Source organism: Antedon bifida, chromosome 1, assembly GCF_963402885.1.
Source record: "Antedon bifida chromosome 1, ecAntBifi1.1, whole genome shotgun sequence".
In the NCBI taxonomy this organism is placed as follows: domain Eukaryota; kingdom Metazoa; phylum Echinodermata; class Crinoidea; order Comatulida; family Antedonidae; genus Antedon; species Antedon bifida.
Genome location: NC_136226.1, coordinates 29591059 through 29614332, shown reverse-complemented (window position 1 = coordinate 29614332; position 23274 = coordinate 29591059). Strand labels below are relative to the sequence as shown.

Genomic DNA, 23274 nt, shown 5'->3' with positions numbered 1-23274 from the left:
TGTTTTCACTTTGAATGTTTTTATTTTGAATTTCACATCATTTCCCTAAAACTATCTTGTACCAAATTAACACGTGCCTCAAAGCTAGTATCGCTTACAGAACATAAGTAAACAACTTCCGTAAAATCCTTCCTTCGCTGCGTTCTCACGTTACCCTGTACTTCACGCAACGTGCTAGTTTTTAAGCATTGCTTAAAGGTATATCGTGCATTGATTCTCATACACTTCGCACATTAAATGAAATATAACCTTTATGATAACATTAAAACATCTAACGATATAGAAATTCAAACTGTACTATTGAAGGAAATCTACCGATTGCAAATATCATTTCAACAATTTAATTTTCCCTTTAAAATTCCGAATAAATCTAAAATGACAATACTCCTATCTAACATTCAATCTTAATTTTAAAATGTGCTTTGAGGCAATTTATGTCATCAAATATCATATTGAAATAATCAAGTTGATAAAATAACTAATAAAAATCACCGATGCTTGAAATCAACCTGTTCCGGCCAGGTAGATCGGCCAACTATGATTGTACTGTATGGTACACAGATATTATTAATTCTATATTGGTAGATTTTCCATGCAAATTAAATTCCTTATTATTAATAAGATATGCATCTGTAAGGTAAGTGAACCTTAAAAATACATTTGGATTCTACACAAGCACAACATACTCAATACAGCACTACTTGGTTATAACCACTAATAACATTGTTGTATTTCCAACATGCAAAACACAAACAGTCTGATTGATATTTAAACCTTAATGCAACAAACTCGTTGAGTTTTACGGTATAAAAACATTATTTCAGGCCGTAGGCCCTGTGGAGTAAAGGCTACGTTCTGCCTACTAATGAGCACGATAGCTGGCTGATAAAGTTGATAGCTTGCTAGGTGGTTCTACATGCTTTAGCAGTAAATAATCATTTTTTTCCAGTGATAAATAAAATACTTAAGTACATTTGACATTCTTAAGAGGTTCATCATTTTCTGTTTCTTAAATGTTTCTTTTTAAAATATCATTACATCTACAAGGTCATGTTTCTTCACATTTATTATAAAATGTTCAGAAATTGTTGGCAAATTTAATAAATCTAAATTGCTATTTTAGGAAAATATGAATTTAGAATACTTTTTAACTAAAATCATGGAGGACATACCATTATTGATTAATAATCTGTATTGATAAAGTTAAATAAAATAGAATAGAAAATACAGGTCAATTTAGAGGAGTTCATTTTGAATCAGACCATTAGTATGGTAACAAATATGCTGGAATAGAGTGGCTACAAATGCATTAACTAACTAGCTACTGTAATAAATGATGTTTCATAACAATGATGAAAATATGGTTGGTAATTTTGGTACAAATAATGTTTTGGTGTTGGCACAGGTAATTTGGTAGTGTTGGTACAAATAATGTGTTGGTGTTGGTACAGATAATTTGGTAGTGTTGGTACAGACAATTTGGTGGTGTTGGTACAGATAATTTGGTAGTGGTAGTGTTGGTACAAAGAATGTTTGGTGTTGGTACAGATAATTTGGTAGTGTTGGTACAAATAATTTGGTAGTGTTGGTACAAATAATGTGTTGGTGTTGGTACAGTACAGATAATTTGGTAGTGTTGGTACAAATAATGTTTTGGTGTTGGTTCAGATATTTTAGTAGTGTTGGTACAAATACTGTTTTGTTGTTGGTACAGATAATTTAGTAGTGTTGGTAACATTAACAAATAATGTTTTGGTGTTGGTACAGATAATTTGGTAGTGTTGGTACAAATAATGGGTTGGTACAGATAATTTGGTAGTGTTGATACAAATAATGGGTTGGTCTACAAATTATAACATGTATTTATAGTGGTCCAAATAATGTATTGGTAGTGGTCCAAATAATGTATTGGTAGTGGTCCAAATATTTGTTTGCAATGGTCCAAATAATGTACTGTATTGGTACTGGATTATTATTACTATTAGGGTTAGTAGTACTGTATATAGTACAAGGATTTAGGGATGTTGATACAAATAATGTGGCCATATAAACAATGTGGTATTACTTAATTACTGCTGCCAATAATTCACTTCTGGTGGGAACAACAATTTGGTAGTTCAGCAAAAGAAATTTGTTGTGATATAAACATTTTCAAGTGTATTCTGTACAGTAGGTAGTATTGAAGAATGTATTATTGTTATAGCATAAATGCATTGATTCATATTAAGGTATTAATAGCATTTTGACAAGGTATCATCAGTACCATAATGTTTTAATATATTGCAATGAAATGCAAAATGACATTATGATAAATCATAAGAGACTTTATAAATTGACTATAATGTTACATAGAGTAACATTATGCCCAGGGGCACAGTTGAATGTGGGTTACTTAGCAACAAGGTTAAATGTAAGCAGAAATAAAATGATGATTTAACTTATGATTATGTTGAGAGCCATTTTGAATTGAAATTTAAACAATAAATAATGTTTGTGTCTAGATATCAAATAACTTCATTCCAAAGTGTTTTTATCATTTTCTTTCTTTCTTTTTTTTTTAAAAGAAAACAGTATTTATTGTTTTATTACAGTAATCTGCATGTACATATATATTTACCTGACAGATTTAGAATAAAGATGGGAGTTTCTAAGGAATTAAGGATGTAGCCAGGGTGTTTGTAAGTTTCGTGTGAACCCCACCCCCTTTTTTCCTGAATAATGATAATGACTTGGTATTTGTAGCAGCTGAAATGAACCCTACTTCCAACTCTACTGTACCTATCCAGAAGGCAAATTTGATCTACTATACTACTGGCCTAAAGCTCTGTCTACACTATCAAACTGTATGTGACAAACAAATGTGATGTTCCCATATATGGACACGATGACATCATAGCAATACAATATTTAAGCATATCACTACCATATTTGGGTACCACATTTTGTTGTCAAACAAGTTTGATAGTGTAGTTTCTGCAGAAAAAAAGAACCTGCAGAGTGGATACATCCAACTAACAAATTGAACAACCTGAACACTAGCAACACATAGAGTAAAGCACTACAAAAGACTTAGGAATAAACAGCATGTGTACAACAGATATGAAGTAAGTAGATTTACAGTTAAGTGTGATAGTGTGCTTAACCGCTATTAATAGTCTGCTACTCAACATGTAAAGCACTAGAATATTGATTAAAATTATTATTTGAAATATATAATTTATCAGAAAAAAATCTAACATTATTAACATTAAATGCATGAGTCATTATACTGTTTAAATCTTTTTATTTTTCTTTTACTGTATTAACTATAATCTACTTTTTATGATGAAAATAAAAATTAGTCACCTGCAAGAGGGACCAACAGACAACTGTAAAGCTCTGTCAACTTTATGTGAAAACAAAAATGATGTGCCCATATATGGACATGATTTTGGCACATCACACTTTTTTTGTCAAACTAGTTTGATAGTGTAGACAGAGCTTAAGACCTGTGGAAAAGGAACAAGTTAGGGTACAGGACATGGACAGAGGCAGTGACTGCAGCCTAAAACCGGGAAATGTGGAGGACAGAAATACTAGCCTTCATTCTCCACTGGAAGAGAAAGAATATCTACTCTACTGTATCATCTGTCCACGACATGTTTCAGTTCACTTTGCTAAATAAATAAAATTTTATTAGAAAATATGGGTTAAAATTCCTCCATGTTATAATGTAAGTATTTCTCCTTTACACCAATTATGTACAGTAACACGTAGTGGAAACACATGTGGTATATAAATCATATAGCAAAAAAACTGTTTTAATAACTACTATACTTTAGTTAATTAAAGGCAATTAACTGTAAAGACCTGATATTAGGAACATATGTATACTTTACATAAAAAGCTTACTTTTTAATTGTTTAATTTATTGTTAGTGTAATAGTACTTAATTTGTTTTAATTATTCCCAATTTTTTTTACCTATACAATTTTCCTATTTATACTCTAAAGTTATATATGGATAAACCATTTACCACTAATGTTAATGTTTTCATACATCTACCTTAAAGATATATTGTCTCCCTGAAAAAAATATTTTTTGAAAATTTACCAGAAAAAACTGTATTAATTGAAAGCAAAAAATTGTCAAATTATCTGTCAGACAATGGGGTTTTGGTTAAATTTAACTGTTTATTTTGTCTTATTATAAGTGAAATCATTATTTGTTTATATGAATAAACTCATTAAATCAACAAAATGTCCAATTAAAAATCTGATTTTTTAAAGCTTTATTTTTCATGATTTTGGGGGACAATACATCTTTAATATTACAAACATGTATTATAAAGTTCTCAAGGAAATTAATTTTTAATATTTTTAGAATTTTACAGTGTCACCTCAACCTATTTTACATCAACAGCTATGCATTTCCATAACATGTTATTAAATGATGAACAACCTGGATGACTAATTCACTGCAACACCCATAATTAATCAAGGTGAAAGAGATGATAACATTGCTATCAATGTACATACATCATTATGAAATATGAATATTACAAATTATGTATGTGTTGTCATAAAGTTATTTTAAGCAAGTCTACAGAATATTGAGAGCTGAAGTTCTATCACTGATAACAGACACTAAAGCTCTGCCTACACTATCAAACTTACAACTAACAAAAAAAGTGTGATGTGCCCAAATATGGTAGTGAAATGACATCATCATGTCCATATTATTATTTAAGTATTTACTGTAATCTATTATTTATTCCAATATATTGTGACATTTTAACGAACAAATTCATTTAAACAATACTGTAAAAAGGTATTAAGATCTGAATTAAATTAATGAAAGAAATGTTTTTATATTTGGAAAGCGGCATTACAATACACATTGTAATAATAAGCGGCTTGTCAAACGGAATGACAAGCTTACCGACAAAAATCAAGAAGCAAAGTTGTCTTTACGAATACATTCAGAATAAATTATAAAAACAAGCAAATCTCTCGACATTACTTAATAAATGGATCATGAACAAAAGGTAGCCAGAAGGAATACTTCCACTTTGCCACCTTTAACAATACACCATCACATCATATTATTCTCAATTTAGAAATGTCCACGAAGCATGCTTCATTTCTGCTTGCTTTTACGTTTTGTAATTAACAGGTTTACACTTGATTGCAGGACTTGATTTTCAGTAGATTTTTGCATTGTGGATTCTACAACAAATTATCAACCAATACATTTGATACACATATCATACTCTACAGTAGCAATAAAAAGCTATATTTTTTAGAATTGTGCATATATGAAGGGGTGTAACCAATTTTCAAACAAAATTAGGTTAGAATCAATTTCTAGATTTAATCATGATAGTAATATCTGATCTACCAATATCAAATACTTTAGATGGTAATCAATTTTTATTCTTCCGTATATCAGATATTTTGCACAGGTAAACTACTGTACAGCTATTTACTGTACAATTTCTAATTTCTAGCCTAATTCTGTTACCAAATAACTGTCTTGCAGTATCTTCTTTACAAAATTATTATATCTAAAATTAAATAGATATCTTGATAGAAATAAAGAGTATGGTAAATATATAAATTTGGTTGCATTGTCCTTGATGGAGTAGGCTAGACACATGTTACTTTTAATTAATTAATTACTGTTATGAGAGTAATGAAACACAAGGACAAGGCCAATTCAAGGTGTGGTTATTAAAACAGTGAAATTAAAATTTTATTTCATCTCAAAATTCGAAACATAAATTCATTAATTTTCTCTGTTCTCATCATTTTCTGGTTCTTTGAACTACTATAAACTTTGATTGATTCTACAATAGTTATGCTAATCTTTCTTCAAATTTGTTATTTCTTGACACTGTTGTCTTCTGTGGCACTGGCAGTACAATGTGAACAGGGGCCTAAATAAATGCACTACCCCCTCTGTGGCAGTGGCAGTACAATGTGAACAGGGGCCTAAATAATGTGCTACCCTCTCTGTGGCAGTGGCAGTACAATGTGAACAGGGGCCTAAATAAATGAGGTACGCTCTCTGTGGCACTGGCAGTACAATGTGAACATGGACCTAAATAAATGTGCTATCCTCTCTGTGGCAGTGGCAGTACAGTGTGAACAGGGGCCTAAATAAATGTACCTTCTCTGTGGCACTGGCAATACAATGTGAACAGGATTCTAAATAAATGTGACACTATAAAGTCCAGTTGTGCTTGACCTGCTCTCCTAACATCTTACAAATTCAAGAATTTCAAGCTGTCTAAAGCCTCTAGGCATTGCTGAAAATAGATCAGATGTTAAAGAATGCTTCAACAATCAACAGGCAAACAATAACTTTTCTTGCTACTACCAAATTTAGTTGGCGGCCATTGTGGTTTTCTGTTTTTATCTCGTTACATTTTGATATTTCGTAGTCAATTTTGATATTTCTAAAGCTCTGACTATACTATCAAACTAGTTTGATAAAAAAAAAGTTTAACGTGCCCAAATATGGTAGTGATATGCCCAAAGATGGTATTGATATCATCATGTCCATATACATGTTATGGGCACATCACATTTTTTTGTTTGATAAAACAAATCTATTACTATTCTAACTGTACGTACTTTTTTACAATATGAAATTGTATTACTGTACAATGAAAACAAAGACACAGACAGAGACAATTAGTACTACTAATATACAGTATTTCCATTGCAGTAACAAGTTAAACACTTCAGATTTTCCACTAAACATATTAAATAAAACCCACCGATAAATAATTTATAGTCTTTAAATAGAGGTTCACAATGTGGTTTTAATTGGCAAAAGATAATGCCAACTGCCTGTCAATCAATCAATATCATCATAAGTAAATACTTGTAGTCCTTACCTGTCTTTACGTGATACAGTAATAGACAACATTCAAAGTTCAAGTATTACAGGTAGTTTTACCAGTCAAATATTTTCACTACATTGTTTGTTCTGCATAAAAGCAATCAGTTTAATCTTTTATTACATCCTCAACAAGACCTATTTACCCCAAAAGACAATTGGAATCTGTCTGTAAATTAATAATATCAAATACTGTACTGTATAAACTACAGTACCTGTATACTGTAATCTGTTACTGACTTTTTTTTGCATAATACTAATATAGTACTGTAGTTGAAGGAACTTATACAGTATACTGTACATTACAAACAAAATTGTTGTACAAATAGTAAAAAAGTATCCGTACAGTACAGTAGATAACTTTACTGTACTGTACAAAGCTACACTTTGATTAAATTTACCGAAACAATTTGACCATGTCCTGATCATGAGTGTAGATATATTACTTTACTTCAGTTTATTCTACCCAAGTATCATCAGTATATTTCTCTCTCTTTCCGCCAAGTTTTTATCATAGCTAATACTATAGTACTTTATCAGTCAGCAGTATTGTAGGACAATTTCTGTACCTCAAAAACTAGCTACAGGTACTGTAATAAATTTGAGTGATAAAATATTATGAAATTAATTATATGTATTATCTTTACTGACTTAGTAGATGAGCATTCGGTTATATATAAAAACTACACACTAATGTACAAATGTTGACAACAACTGAACAACTTGCTGTTATTCTTACCAAGGCCATATCTTTAGAATTCTACATTATAACAAACCATCTAACAAATTTGCCAATTCTATTCTATTATTTGCTAAATAAATGTTGAGTTAAAAATCATGACACCACTGTCTATTTATTTAATCCAGATTAAGAACACTACACTCTAATAGAGGAATCTTCTATCCTTTGCAAGGCTACTGTAATCTTTTCTGTTTTTAAGTTTGTCTAGTTTAAAACCTTTCTTGTAACTGTTCAGAACAGTGTGATACTATTTTAAATGTTGGTATAAATTGTGTGAAACTGTAAAGGGCTTATTTAGTTTGGATTAACATATCAAATCCCCTCATTACAATTCAATGGGACCACCTATGCTTAAGCATCAACATCACTTTAAAAGACAAGCTCTATCAAGTCAAGGAAGACATTATCCATCCCTTCATATACAGTAAAGCCCTGTCTACACTACCAAACTTTATGTGACAAACAAGTGTGCTATACCCAAATATGGTAGTGATATGCTTAAATATAGTAGTGATATGACATATATAGGCACATCACATTTTTTTGTCACATAAAGTTTAATAGTGTAGACAGAGCTTAACAAATACTGTCAGTAGAACCTCTTATTTGGAACACCAATTCAGGGGACATGCCTACCTGTGAAATGATTTTAACACTATGGCCAATAAATCAAGAGACACCCCATATTACTGTATATAAAAAGTAGAAATAAATTCCTTAAAACTAGTAGAATGAACTTACTGTATACTATAAAACATGCCATTAAATTTAGTATTTGAATATCCAAGGTATTAATAAATAATCTAGTGATTTTTAATAGGTTTATACAGGAAATAAACTGTGTTATAAATGCCAATAGCAAAACTACATCACTCATTAGGCAGCCTTGTTGAATGCGTAAACACCGACTTCTTATGATACACCGAAACTAAGCCTTGGGTCACACATTTTTTCAAATTTTATTCATTAAAAATACTACTGTATGCTATAGTATAATGCATTTTTGCAATCAGTAGCAACACTGTAGCATTACACATAAACTAAGCCCATCCCCTTTATAAAAAAAACCCTGAAATTTGAGGTTTGGGATGTGGGCTTACTGTTATACAGTAGTGGGACTAGATTGTTGTGAGTTGGTTGATCTACTGTAGTGTATTGTACATGTAGATGCACACCGATAACTTTTTTGCCTTTTAAAGCACAATTTGGAAAATACAACTAAACTATTAAAAGAGGAGAGGCATACAGATACTGATCAGATAAATAATATTGTTCAATGCTGTAAATCTACTCATTTTTTGAGTGATGAGTTCAAATATAGTTCTTTGTTTAAATTTACTGGCCACAATTTTCCTATTTTTTGTCTAAACAAGTATCAAATATTTATAAATTTCAATTTAGATATAAAATTTCTAATTATTTTTGTCTAGACTACAATAGATTTGAACACAATGAAACATGGAAACAAACGCATCTAAAATAACAGTACAATTGCTACTACCAACCACTCGTTACAGATGAGTAAACAGACATTCAAGGTTATATTTTCATTAACAAGATTTATTATTTAAAAAACAGAAATATTTGTATGTATATGTATTCATACAACATTTAACAAGGCCATATACATGGCTGCAGTCGCGTGCGCAAATTTGAGTTAATATACCGACCGACCGACATAGTGAGCTGTAGAGTCGCGTTTACACGCGACTAAAAATGTGACCTAAAATGTAATTTGCCTTAGTATATACAGTACAGTAGTACTACTTACAGTACAGTAGTACTACTACTACTGATATAAAGGTATCTTACTACTGTACTGTACTTACTGTATTATACTGTAACACTAACAGTTTAAAAAATGCAAAATAAATGTTTGTTTGACACTCAGCCTTACTGTAATGGGGATGAGTTGGTTTTTACCAGTACAGTACAGTAGATGTAAATGGAACAACCCAAAAAGTACATATACAGTTACTCTAAATAGAGACCACCCTCCCGCCCCCCCTCTCCACCTTGGGACACCTCTTTTAACGCAATAATTTCCTTTGAAACAAAAAAGGGGAGTAGAGTAAGTTTTAAAACTACAGCCTACTATATCCCTATTCAGGTGACACCCATTATAGTACTGAAGGAGACACTTGTTGGTCTTGAAGGTGTCCCCTTCCTTAATAAGACTAAAGAATTCTTCTGTATTTGTATACTTTATTTGTACTAACAATATCATTTGGTATCTTTACTACAGTATGCATACAATAATTTTAATTACAATTACAAAATAGTGAGTTTAACCTACAACATTTTTATACTGTACATGTAGAATGATTAAACATTGGTTACCGCGAGTGTATTCCGAGTTAACGGTCATTTCAAACCCGAGGATAGGCTTACCGTATTAATTGCCTGCGTCAGTACAGCAATATCAATTTGCATTCGTTTTATTGATATAGTACCATACTGACAACAACATAAATGCTGGTGCAATTGGACATTAATTCATAAATCATCACTCTCACACCGACAAACAGTCTCCAGGATTTAACAACAATCACTCATAAACGATTATAAGATGATGATCATCATAATATGATGTGGAATATTAAAATAAGGAGATTACAGTGTTTTGAAGGAGAACAGAAGGAAAGGAAAAAAGATGAGTGACAAAGAAACAATATTTCAAAATTAATTATATATTATATTAATAATAATTTACCGATTCAATCATTATGAATCAAAAAATAAAACTTAATATAAAAATTATATGTTGTCATATATACTGTATTTAGTACAGTAGAATCAGCAGTACTGTAGTTGATAGCCATTTACGTTTAGTTTCAATATACTTTATGTATACAGTTTAGGAGGGGTTACTCCAGTGTACTACTGTAGTTCACACACAGCCACTGTCACAAACTTAATCATAGTACTACAGTATACACAGGGAACTCTGGGAGAACAGTCTTTGACTGAAGAGGCTACCCAGTTAAGAATAATATTTAATACTGTACATACTATATAACACTAGAGTACACACAGTATGAATCAGGAATAGTCCGCAATTAGTACTGTAGTAGATTCTGAGTTGTCCATGTTTAAAGATGATTGACACTTCAGATATGCCAATCAACCAGTGGTATCTTGTTAGTTCTCATACAGTAGTAAAAGTATTTCGTTAAACAATGTGGAGGTCTAACTTTCTGGATGCTGGGTCACTTTAATTCACAGTGTTGCATTTAATTCCCACTTTATTAACTAAGTGCATTTGGACGCACCATGCCAGTACGATGGGATTTCTCTACTTTGGATCCTGCAGTTTTTATGGTGAAGAAAAGCTGGTTAAATATTTTATTAATGGAATACCTTCTTTTTTCTGATACATATCATATTCAAAATATAAAATAACATTTAAAAATAAAATGTTATCATTGGATGGCCCGTGAAAAAACACATTTTGAAGTATGGTACGGACTACATACAGTATTTTAAAACGACGTATCTTTAAGATTTGCTCAAACATAGTATCAATCATAATGCCCTAGTAGTAGGCCTAGCTATAAAGTAGCCTAAATTTAAGTACAGGATCGTATCTCAAATTTATTTTAGATCCACAATATTTTTTATTATATTTCATATACAAACAAATTTTGAAAAAGCATAGAAATAACAGGATGGGTGATGATGTAACCAATTTATGTAAGAAGAAATAAGGCATAGGTATAGATAAATCGTGATTTAATTGAATTACCATAACAGGTACATGCTTACCCATCAATAAACCCATCACCATCACTGTCACAGGTATCGAACAAACGCCTCAATCGTTCTTCGTCTGCGGTACTGGTAGAATCCGAATCGTCCGAACAAGAACTGTCAGACGAACAGTTAGCATTGGCAACAGACATTTTTGCGCCTTCGTCAGCGCTATCCATGATTTTCTAAATATGCATACTTTTGTAAACTAGAATCTAATTGAAAGAACACTGTCATCTAACTCTAGAAATGCTATTTATTCTGTTATTTTGCCTGTAGAGAATGTACCAAAAACATCTGTATTGCCGTTTCGCCACGCTTGAATGGAAGCATTGCACATGTAGGTCATAGAGCAGTTCGCATCGTCGATTATTATTTTTAGGGGAATAAGATCAAATTTACATTTTTGGTCCTCTGTATTCCTAAATATAATTACATTTATTATAATTGTATCTAATAAAATTACTAAAAAAACGTATTAACTATTTGAATACAAGTTTTTAATAAATATAAAATCATTTAATTGTAATTTTAGTATTATGCATTACTATTGTGAGTTTCGAAGAGTCTAAAAGGTTAGTTGGTGGCGCTATATAGTTTCAAAGATATTAAATCTTACTTTCAAAGTTTTCTTTAGTAGTCTGAGCCGTGTTGAGTATAGTACAATGCAGTGTATTATTATGATGACTTATTTAGAATAATTCAAAAATCAACCAGCTTCCATCTAAATAATTACAAGAACAAAGTAGCAATAAAACTGAAATACAATATCTAATCAGCATGAAAAACACAGTCGGTTTATAAAACCAGTTTTTTATTATTACATCTCCCTGATCAAAAAATAGTTTTTTTAGTTGGCCAATAAATTTGTTTATATATTGAAACTATCGTTATATGTAAGGCGTAAAACCTAGTGATGAATGTTTAAATCGAATAAAAAATACTAACATTCAGTTCAAAATGAAACAAGACAGGCGTATTTAATAATATGCTGCCCTCTATATATACACTGGTGCAAAAACTTCCCACTGATGTGACGACTCAGGTTCTTAGTTGGAATTAAGTAGGCAAAACACAAAATCTCTCTCTATCTCTCTTGTACGCAAACGTGGATTTTAATTACCAACTAAACTCAGAATAATGTTATAGTAGAACAAACCGTTCTCTATTCCCGGTCTGCAAAATGTCAACCGGATAAATATCTGTCGACGAAGTGGCATTCGGCAAAATGTCCGAGTACCCTCTATTCATTACCGTCCGTGTTTTCTTGAAAGCTCTGTCTACACTGTCAAACTAGTTTGACAAAAAAAGTGTGATGTGCCCAAATATGGTGTGATATGACGTCATTATGTTCAAATATGGGCACATCACATTTTTTTGTCACAGAAGGTTTGATAGTGTACGATACGATTATAGTTTTTATTGTCATTTTTACAACGAGGTACAAATTAAATTTGGTTGGTTGGTTTACATTTCATTTACATACAATATACAAATATATAATGAAAACAAAAAAGCGTTTAACTAATAAATATGTGAATAGAATTATAAAGAAATGATTGTCGGCAATGTTTAGTGTTTTAATTCAAAGCTTATTTTAAATTTTGAATAAATTCATCTGGTTCCAAATAATAGTCTGAAGCAGTTTACAGATTGGCAACGAAACGTCACGAAGGTAATCTTTCCTTATCGTTTCTTTGGTTCAACATAAAAGTAAAATCCAAAAAAAAAAAAAATATTTTAAATTTGTTTCTATTTTAAACATTTTCAAACTGTGATTCTCTGCCCATCATCTACTAGTATTAATTACCAATGATAGAATCGCAACAATTTAGATTTTATTCACATTGTTGTAGTAGGAGGACAGTTGTTCATAATCATATATATAAAGAATCAAATTATGAAACAATATTGGAATTCATTTTTGAAATTTTTTTCGCTTTACTCGTAAGTTGTAGAGCACACCTACGTGTATTCATGAATGGTTTAACGTAAGGACAAAATTGTCGAAAATTGTAAACATTGTTTTTCTTTATATTGTGATTTTGAGAGTTTTATTAGTAAGTTTTAATATCTTTTTATGCAATGTTTTTTTAATCTATTGATCTAAAAAACAGAACCATAGGGCCTAAACATGTTTTTATTCTGTATACATATGTTTTTTAAATATTTTAAGTTAATGAAAAAAAAGTACCTTTTGGAACCGTTATTATTCAGATGATGGGCCAATTTATTTGCAACTTACTCATGAGACAGTTATACAATGGTTTCCGTTGATTGTTAGCTTTCGACCCCACGTGACACATTAAACCATCCGTAAGAAAAATATATGTCTGTGTCACCGTCCTGGACGCTAACCGAAACTTCTTTTATGGCTCACTGTGTCCACCAGGAGAGATTAGTATATTCTTTTCAATATTTCAGTAGTGGCATACCTTTCCGATCCTCATGGCTACTAGAACAATTCGCTGAATCACTGTTGATCCTATCCTTTTTAATAATTGAATAGTGCGGTAACCCTGTCCGGCCATTCATTTGATTTTATGAACTTCAAAATTTGACTTTTGCTTGTCACATGACATTAAAAAAGAAAACAAATGCTAAACAATCAAATATAGTCATTAAAAAAAGAAGGGGGCAGGTAGCACATGAGTATAAGATTAACATCGATCGATCATTAAAAAATATAAACAAAATTGTCAGAAAATACCGTCCGTTGTAAATATTATAGCATGGGTAAAGATAAAGTTAAAGACAGTTAGACCTAGTAAAAATGAACTCCCTGGCTTTTGTAGGACGTTCAAAATAAAATAGAAATTGAAGTCACGAAGGGTTTTTTTTTAGACACGACAAACTGGAGTACCCAAGGTACTGACCACTATAATACTACTTATACCGTAACAAAATCCATTAGGCCTATATACTATTTGAGAAATAATTACGATTAAACATAAATTCCAAAATAATGTATATAATATAAGGAAATCAATTTGAAAATTATTGTTCCTTATCTTACATAATATATAGGCCGTAATATCGCATGCATTCTCGCTGTTATTATTAAAAACTATTTCATCATTCGGTATATTATGACGTAATCACATCCATATTCATGAGTACAAATCACATGACTGTAAAGTCACGAGACGCACACCGTGGATACCACCAGGAAGTTCATTGTTCGCGACTTTACACTTACCGCACCACGCAGTAACAACAGTATAAAAGTACGGCCCACACGTTTTAAAGTTTTAAACTGTACTACAAATTCTTGTCACCGGTTGTCTTTCACCTTGTACTTAATATTAAGTAAGTAAAAAAATAATTGTTTTATTTAAATATTCTATCTAGGCCTAGTCTAGGCCTAGCGTCTACTTTTCTTTTGACCAGCTGCAGTTTCTCATCTCAGTCTCAGATCAGCAGCAGCAGGCTGGAGGACACGTACGTACAGCCTCGATGTTGATAACAAAACAGATCCATGCATCTTTTTTGTTTACTGTTTTTAAAGCATATACCACCATAGGACTAGCCTAGGCCTAGATTTTAAGGTTTACCGTAATAAGTAATAAAAATAGAGAATAAAAATAAGAATTTCGGAAGCACAAAACAAATTGAATGACGTTGAGTATTTGTTTGGAACATTGTAGTAGAAGAAGAAACCTAAACGCCTAAAAATGATCAGTTTTTTAATTGATTCTTTTATCTTTTTTTTCAAACAGAATGTTGCGTTTCGTAGTATTATCATTGGCTATTGTTGCCACGCTTGCAAGCCCATTCATTTTGGACCTTGATGATGATTGGGAAATGTGGAAGAACACGCACAAGAAGGCGTATGAAAAGGGTGAAGAACAAGTCAGACGATTAATTTGGGAAGAGAATTTGAAAAAAGTTGCAAAGCACAATCTTGAATACGACATGAAGAAACACTCTTATAAACTAGGCATGAACGAATACGCTGATATGGTGAGTTGATGATAATAATTTTTGTACTACGTTTTTTAACAATAAATATGAGTATCTTAGTACGGTTCTAAAGCCAGCCAGGCTTAATCTTTTGATGAAAAACATTCAACCTAAACAAAACAAATAAAACTTTTAATTAATAACTCACAGAGGTGTTCCGAAGGTTTTTGTGTAATTTTACACCATATGGTGTCACTTTTAAAATCCTAATCAAAGCCTTATCTTGGAGTACCATTGTAAATATTTTAATCAACAACTACAGATTATTCAATTGTACAATATTAACATATGACTATAATGAGCTTAGAATTGTTTGTGTTACGATTGTGCATAAGTGTTACCTGACAGACAAGATAAGATAAATATGATGATGATAAATTTATTGATTTATGCTGTTATATAAATGGATATTTCATTACAAATCTTTATAGTTATAGTTTATAGTTTATATAACTACAACAAAAAAAACCCCAACATGTAATAATAATACCAGTCTGTTACATGACACAGCTGTATTGCGATTCACTTGAGACCAGATAAGATAAATATCAGTATATATTTATTGATCTATAGTAATAGTATGCTATTATATAAATATTTGTCATTGCAGTCTTTATACTTTGTTATATAACTATAAAATAACTATAATCAGTGTGTCACATGACACTAAACCTTGGAGGAAATCCTAACCTACCACAAAAAAACAATACCTACTCCAACAATCATGTGACCAGATTGTTCACTGGGTCACATGACATCAAGGTTAAATCACTTACTTGTTGCAAGGCTGGCAATAACTGCTATAATAATAACTGCTAGTATAATATGCTGGTTTATGTTAATGTAAGAATAAATATAATTTATGATCATTTAGAAAATTCATGTATGTTGATTTTAAACAAATTCATCATTTATTGTTACATTTGAGAGTGACTCATCGAAATACATTGAATTCAAATTAAGTTTGTTTTGGCTTTGAATTCATTCTATATTTGGTATTCCAAATACAAGACAAAAGATTCAATAACGTAATGACACGGAACAGAACGTGACGTGTATAGACAATAGAACATTTAAACAGGAACTTAAAATATAAAGTGGGCTAAACTTTTGTAAATATTTTTGATTATTCTTTCCTCTCTCTATCTCTCTTATCTAAAACCCTTGGGTTTCTTTAATTAACCAATCAAGGTCAATTAAAATAAATACTGGTACATGAATATCAAAATAAAATTTAAATAGAAAAAAACATTTGCACAAAGAAACAGACCTTGATTACAAGGATAGCCACAGGAAAAGTTTCCTTATTTCCACTTGGGTCCTGTGAAAAACAGTTAACATGAACAAATTGAAAAAAAAAACACAGTCTTTAATAAGTTAAAAATGAATTACACATTTAAAATATAACTTATTTCTAAAGATATTTTGAGCAGAAAAAGTTCATTCAAATCAAATATAGATTACACGTTTTAAAAATTGAAAATTTAAATTAATATAAATTATATACAAAGTGAAATTCGGAAATTTTATTTACCTGGGAATTAAATTTATAAAAAATAAATTTTTAATTAAAATGGTATATTTTATATGATTTTTTGATGTAGGAAATACTCCTACAACTTTACTAGATAAGTGTTTTTTTTCTTGCACAATTTTTAATCCTGGTTGGAGCCAATTTTTGGAGGCAAATCTTGCTGGCAAAATCTGCTTCTGGAGAACACTGAATGGACAGATAATGATTTTCCCAACAAAAAAGACTTGATAGACACCAGCAAATTAAATGTTATTAATATGTATTTTTTTTTCCAGAGAAATAGAGAATTTGTTGGAATAATGAATGGTTTTAAAGCCAGTAATAAAACAAAAGGTGCCGCTTCCACTTTCATGGCCTCTATCTTTTTGGAAATGCCAGACAAAGTTGATTGGAGAGACCAGGGTTATGTAACACCAGTAAAAAATCAGGTAAGGTTACAAAATATGTATTCAATATGTGTACGATTATAATCGCATTTATAAGTTTTAAGTGTATCAAAAATATAAGTGGATCATATATGTATGGCGATATCAAATGTTGATAAGTTTGCGGTACACCACGTATTATACTGTATAGTTTTAAGAATAACTGATGAGTTACTCGACGTTTCAATCAATATACGTTGATTGTCCTCAGGATCAATAATTAAATATTAACTACAAATTATTCTTATTGATGTATTTTCAGGGCCAATGTGGTTCTTGCTGGGCCTTTAGTTCTACTGGATCCCTTGAGGGTCAAACCTTCAAGAAAACTGGCAAACTTGTAAGCCTCAGTGAACAAAATCTGGTTGACTGTTCCTCATCTGAAGGAAATGCTGGCTGTGAGGGTGGATACATGGATCAAGCGTTCCAATATGTAAAAGATAACGGCGGTATTGACTCTGAAGCCTCTTACCCATATGATGCTGAGGTAAGAGTTTTTGCAGTATACAAATAATGCACAAGTCAGAGTGCGTTAGTGGAGTTGTGGCACACTTGAGGGTATTTACAATGGTGCGACATACACGACATATTGTGAATACCTGAGAGTGCGATGCATCTCCACTAATTTGTTTTATAACATGGGTCTATGAACTTGCCTTCTTTTTGGGTTAATACACCTAGGCCTAGCTTAGGCTACCACGGCAAGCACCACTGTGCTCGATCAAATCACCGCCTAGCCTAGAAAAATAAATGGGGCTGCGGTGCAGATGATGGTTCGTACTCGTATATTGTGTAGCGCCTAGCGTAATCCGTAATCTGCCATAAGATTTACATGCAGAGTGCTGTTATGCTTTATTGTTGCGCACTTTTTGCACTCCAGTGCATGATAGTGAAAAAATAAAGAGCGCACACGTGACTCATTTCAGTGCGTATCATTGGCTACATACTTGAACCTGTGTAATAATACAGTAATGGGTAGCAATTCTGGTGACAGTGCTAATGTTTACTTCCTATTTAATATAATATGACATGTTCAGCCAGGGTTTACCAGTATTAGCAATTTTCCATTGGTGGTAGCCCAGCTAATTTCCACACTTGTTTTAGCAAGTCTTCCATTGGTGGTAGCCCAGCTAGTTTCAAAATGTCTTCATTAATTATCTTGTCTTTTCATGAAATAAAATATTTGATCCTCTACTTCAGGATGAAACATGTAAATTCACTAAAAGTGGTGATGCTGCTGAATGTAAAGGATTCACCGACGTAACATCTGGAGATGAAGATGCCCTCAAGAAGGCTTCAGCAACTGTTGGACCAATCTCTGTTGCTATTGATGCCAGCCATGAGTCTTTCCAACTGTATGAAAGTGGTAAGTGCAATGTTACCATTAAAAAATTTTTTTTGTGTATAAAATGCAGGTAACTACATTTTTATGCCATTTTTTTGGCTGGAGCTAATTTGAATTATTCTTCTATTTTTGTGATCAATTTCAGATAAACTGATCTTCTTTTCGTAAATATATTTTATTATAATATTAAGGAATTATATTAAGATGTATATAAATATTAATTTCAGGTGTATATGATGAAACTGCATGCAGCACAACTATGTTAGATCATGGTGTCCTTGTTGTTGGATATGGCACAGATAGTGCATCTGGTTCAGATTACTGGTTGGTTAAGAACAGGTAAGGGTCATGCTGCCTTAAGCTTGGTTCCCACTAGGACGCAATGTAAGTGAGTTGACCAATCACGAGTGATGGATTTTTCGAACTGTCGCTTGTCAATGGCCAACACGCTTGCGTTGCGTTTACGTCCATGTGTTGCGTCCTCGGGGGAACCAAGCTTTATTCATAGAATTTATGCAAGGGTTAAATAGTGGTCATTGTTTCAGTCTGTGAGTTAAATTAACGCAATCTAACGACAGGATGCTGAGCTTCGAAGATCAAAGTGTTTACCTGTGGCTGTGACACGATCACTTCCACGCTCCCTTAACTTGTTAACTTATTTTCGATTGGCCAATTTGCTTTCTCAAATGTTTGGTTAACAGACACGGGATGATCAAAGGGTTTATCTGTGACTGCGACTTCCACGCGCTTTATTAACAGACACCATGTACCTCGGAGAATATTTAGATAGTACAGTACTGTTGGTATTTGTCGCAGCCAGGCATAAGATCAAAGGACTGTTATGAGTTCATATTTTGGCAAGGCGAGCTCAGCGTTGTTCGTTAGATTGCCTTGGTTAAATGAACTAATGCATAAAGTGAGCTGAAACAAAATACATAGAAAAAATAATAATTAACGAATTTGAATCCATTGGAAATTCAACCTACTATGGTGATCTGGATCCTTATTACCCAGGGTTATTAACCTAATTATTAACCTAATTATTAATTGCAATTATTGTAAACAATTATATTTCTTTTTTTCTTGCAGCTGGGGAACAACATGGGGACAAGAAGGATACATTATGATGTCGCGTAACAAAAACAACCAATGTGGAATTGCTACTTCTGCTAGCTACCCTCTAGTATAAATTTAAAATTCTTTGACATAACTTTTACACACAATAAATCATTACCTCTGGACATTTCAGCTGTGTAAAAATTCCAGTTATATAATATTCATTATAGTTTGAAATGACAATAAACTTATTAATCAATACAATGTACAACCACATCTATTTTCTTTAGTAAGGTGACCAGTTTGTTTTTGTGACGTATACAATATTTAGTGTTTAAAATAATTTTCGAAAATGTACTTTTATACTGTTACTATTATTATACTAAATGCAATATAAACTTTTTGAACATTTGGGTAAAACCTTCGTAAATACAGTTGTTATTGTCTTATAAAGCTCTGTCTACACTATCAAACTTTATGTGACAAAAAAATGGACATGATGATGTCACTACCATATTTGGCCATATCACTATCATATTTGGCACATCACACTTTTGCTGTCAAACTAGTTTGATAGTGTAGACAGAGCTTAAGGATATATGTGTTGTCCACCATAGAGAATAGTAAAGTTGCATTCTTTTTGGACTAATACATCTGATACTTTCTATTATTTATTCTTATCTAGTATTATTTGTAGTATGTTGTGCCTCGTCACTTTTTCAATGCAGGTATTTTTTAGAAGGTTCAATAAAAATGTATAAATGTACTTTGATGTCTTTGTATTGATTACACTTGTAAATGACTAGTTAAAAGATAAACATTTTGGCACACATGGCGTTTCATATGTTTAAAACTTGAGCTGGACAGACAAAAACTGAAATACCAACTGGTATACTATATAACTAGAGACTTGGGGAAAGTCTAGACTGAATACTGCTTATGGTTAACAAGATAATCGTGAACTCTTTAAAAGTAAAGAAATGGATGATGCAATCGTGTGAGGCAATATAACATAACATATGGAGTTGGGTAGCTGAGTGGTTAGGACCTGGGTTCAATTCCCGACAACTCTCAGTCTACTCAGCTGTAAATGAGTACCTGGTTGAAAATACTAGGGAGGATACGGCGGCGTGTAAAGGAACTGGCCACCATACCACATAATGCTGAGGCGTAGTACAATGAGCTACTAACAGCTAATTACCCTACATTCAGAATGAACACAGGACTATTATCTGTCAGTGACGCTGATGTGATGTCATGCACTATATATGTGAAATGTATGACACTAATATTTAGTGTTAATGGACACATTCTCTTGGAGCTCTTTACTATCATCCTATCCCCCATACTTCCACACCTTCCCCTACCACCCACATGTTTTACAGTTTGAATTGAAAACAATAGAAGAATACAACAACAATACAAGTAATGTTCAACCAAACTTTTTCTTTCAAATCATTCAATGCTTATTACATTTATGCAAAAATGGCTAATGAATATTCATTAATACAAAGTGACACTAAACTATAATATTGCATAAAAAAAGCATTACATATATTTTACTTGCATTGATTAATACCATTATCGAGTCATCTCTCCCAAAAGTCTAGAATTTCAAAAGGTCTCCATTAACTTCATATGATTGTTATATGCATTGAATTTGCGAAATAAAAGTTTATATATTTAGTTAAACTTTAAAATGGTTTTTGAAAACTGGAATTTCTGGAAAAACCAGGGATGTTGATTGCCAATTTTGGGAGATTTGACTGTAATGGATATTGAGGAATCTTAAATGAAAGGATACTGGCATTATATAACATACTTACATAGGCTAATTCTCTATATAATACCACATAGCACACTTGCTTTATCTCACATTATTATTAAAATGTCCACATCTTTAATTACAATTTTTCATGTCACAGAGTGTTCTGTACAATTTAATTTTGTATTATTTATTACGTTAGATCGCAATCATGTCAAACTTAAAGAACTGAAATTCAAATTTTAAACAAAACCAAAGGGCGTTTTGTTCATTAGTTTGTTCATTAAAAGTATACACATATTTAATTACAAAACATTTGCAAAATGTTAAAAAATGTTAAAATTTGAGCATTTGAACTATCAACAAGCTAATTAAAACAAGCCCTTTATCTAGCTAACATTCAATTCAAACGATTATCGCCAAACCACTGGGAGGTAAAACAAATTACAACACTCCTAATTGCAAATGGCGCTTTGAAACTTTTTTTTATCAACATGAAATCCAACAATAACATTAAAATTCTACATACAATATTTACATAAACTAAATTGGATTGGAGGCAACTTTAGGTGAATGTCGGGAATAAATTTAAGAGAGATAATGTTTAAAGCTCTGTCTACACTATCAAACTAGTTTGACAAAAAAAAAATGTGATTTGCTGAAAAATGGTAGTGATATTCCCAAATATGGAGAGTACTCACATAGTGACTTGTCACTTTTCTACAATCCGCCAGACTGGTGTTAGTTTTCTTGTGTTTGTATTTTTTATTGTATTATATGTTTTATATGTCTTCTGGAAAATAAATGAATTGAATTGATATGACATCATCGTGTCCATATATGGTCACATCACATTTTTGTTGTCACATATAGTTTGATAGTGTAGACAGAGCTTTACAGTTTTTATCCTGGACGTTAATATTGTTTGACTACCAATACTATTTCTAGAAGTGAAGAAAAAATGTAAAATAGTTGTAAGACACTAAATACAGACTTGTTAGGTGTAGGTAGATTCATTTTGTCAGATAAAATGAAATTATGAACTATTTTAAAATATTTATATTTTACAAACTATTATTACTATTATATGTCAGTGTTCCCCTGAATCTTATAATGCTTTAAAAGTTTGAATGTTAATTTCTTACAATTCTGAAACTAGCAGTCATGCTAATTTTCCCTTTATCTTATGCATTTTATTACATTATTATGTTTTTGTATGTTATTTCATGTTACGTCAGTAAAAAAATGTATGTCATACTGTATAAACAAAAAGAAATGAATAAAAGTGGGTGAAGAACAAAAAAGAGAGTAAAAAAGAAAGTATTAAAAGTGGAGAGGTGAAAAACAAAAAAAAAGAGAAAAAAACAAAGTATTAAAAGTGGGTGAAAAATAAAAAAGAGAGAAAAAGAAAGTAGATTGTAATTAAAAAGTGGAGAAGTGAAAAACAAAAAAGAGAGAGAAAAAAAAGAAGAAAGTAATGAAAGTAAAAAACAAAAAAAAAGTTACTAAAAAGAAATCATAATTTGGTACTTAGAGAATTCACAAAATTATATTATACAATAAATAAAAAAACAAAAATATCAAATAATGGCAAGATTGTCTATATATCAAGAGCATCAATAAGGCAACAGCAAACACTATGTATGACATTTGATCTACAAAATTGATTTAAAAAAAAAGAAGAAAGATTATCACATCGCAAAGCAGGTATACAACCATTTTGGCTGTAAAACTCTACACACTATAACTCCCTGACTGACTGATAACATGACTATAAGTACTGTATATTCATTAACGTGTCCAAGTTTA

The 23274-nt window shown here is 31.5% G+C and overlaps 2 protein-coding genes across 2 annotated transcripts in view; one reads left to right on the top strand and one right to left on the bottom strand.

Moving 5' to 3' along the window:
- The window catches only part of LOC144848943 (colorectal mutant cancer protein-like), an 85412-nt gene extending 73725 nt beyond the window's left edge, over window positions 1-11687 (bottom strand). The window contains exon 1 of the mRNA XM_078705895.1: window positions 11393-11687. Coding sequence (XP_078562021.1) covers window positions 11393-11556 — 164 coding nt within the window. The 5' untranslated portion in view covers window positions 11557-11687. The remainder of the gene's footprint in view (window positions 1-11392) is intronic.
- A 2850-nt stretch (window positions 11688-14537) lies between these two features.
- LOC144848903 (cathepsin L-like peptidase) lies at window positions 14538-20466 on the top strand. The gene is made up of 7 exons (XM_078705858.1): window positions 14538-14686; window positions 15097-15340; window positions 17150-17302; window positions 17562-17786; window positions 18500-18665; window positions 18872-18983; window positions 19734-20466. Exons 2-7 carry the CDS (start codon window positions 15098-15100, stop codon window positions 19831-19833), a joined length of 999 nt encoding a protein of 332 aa, XP_078561984.1. The 5' UTR covers window positions 14538-14686; window position 15097; the 3' UTR covers window positions 19834-20466.
- Window positions 20467-23274: the final 2808 nt, after the last annotated feature.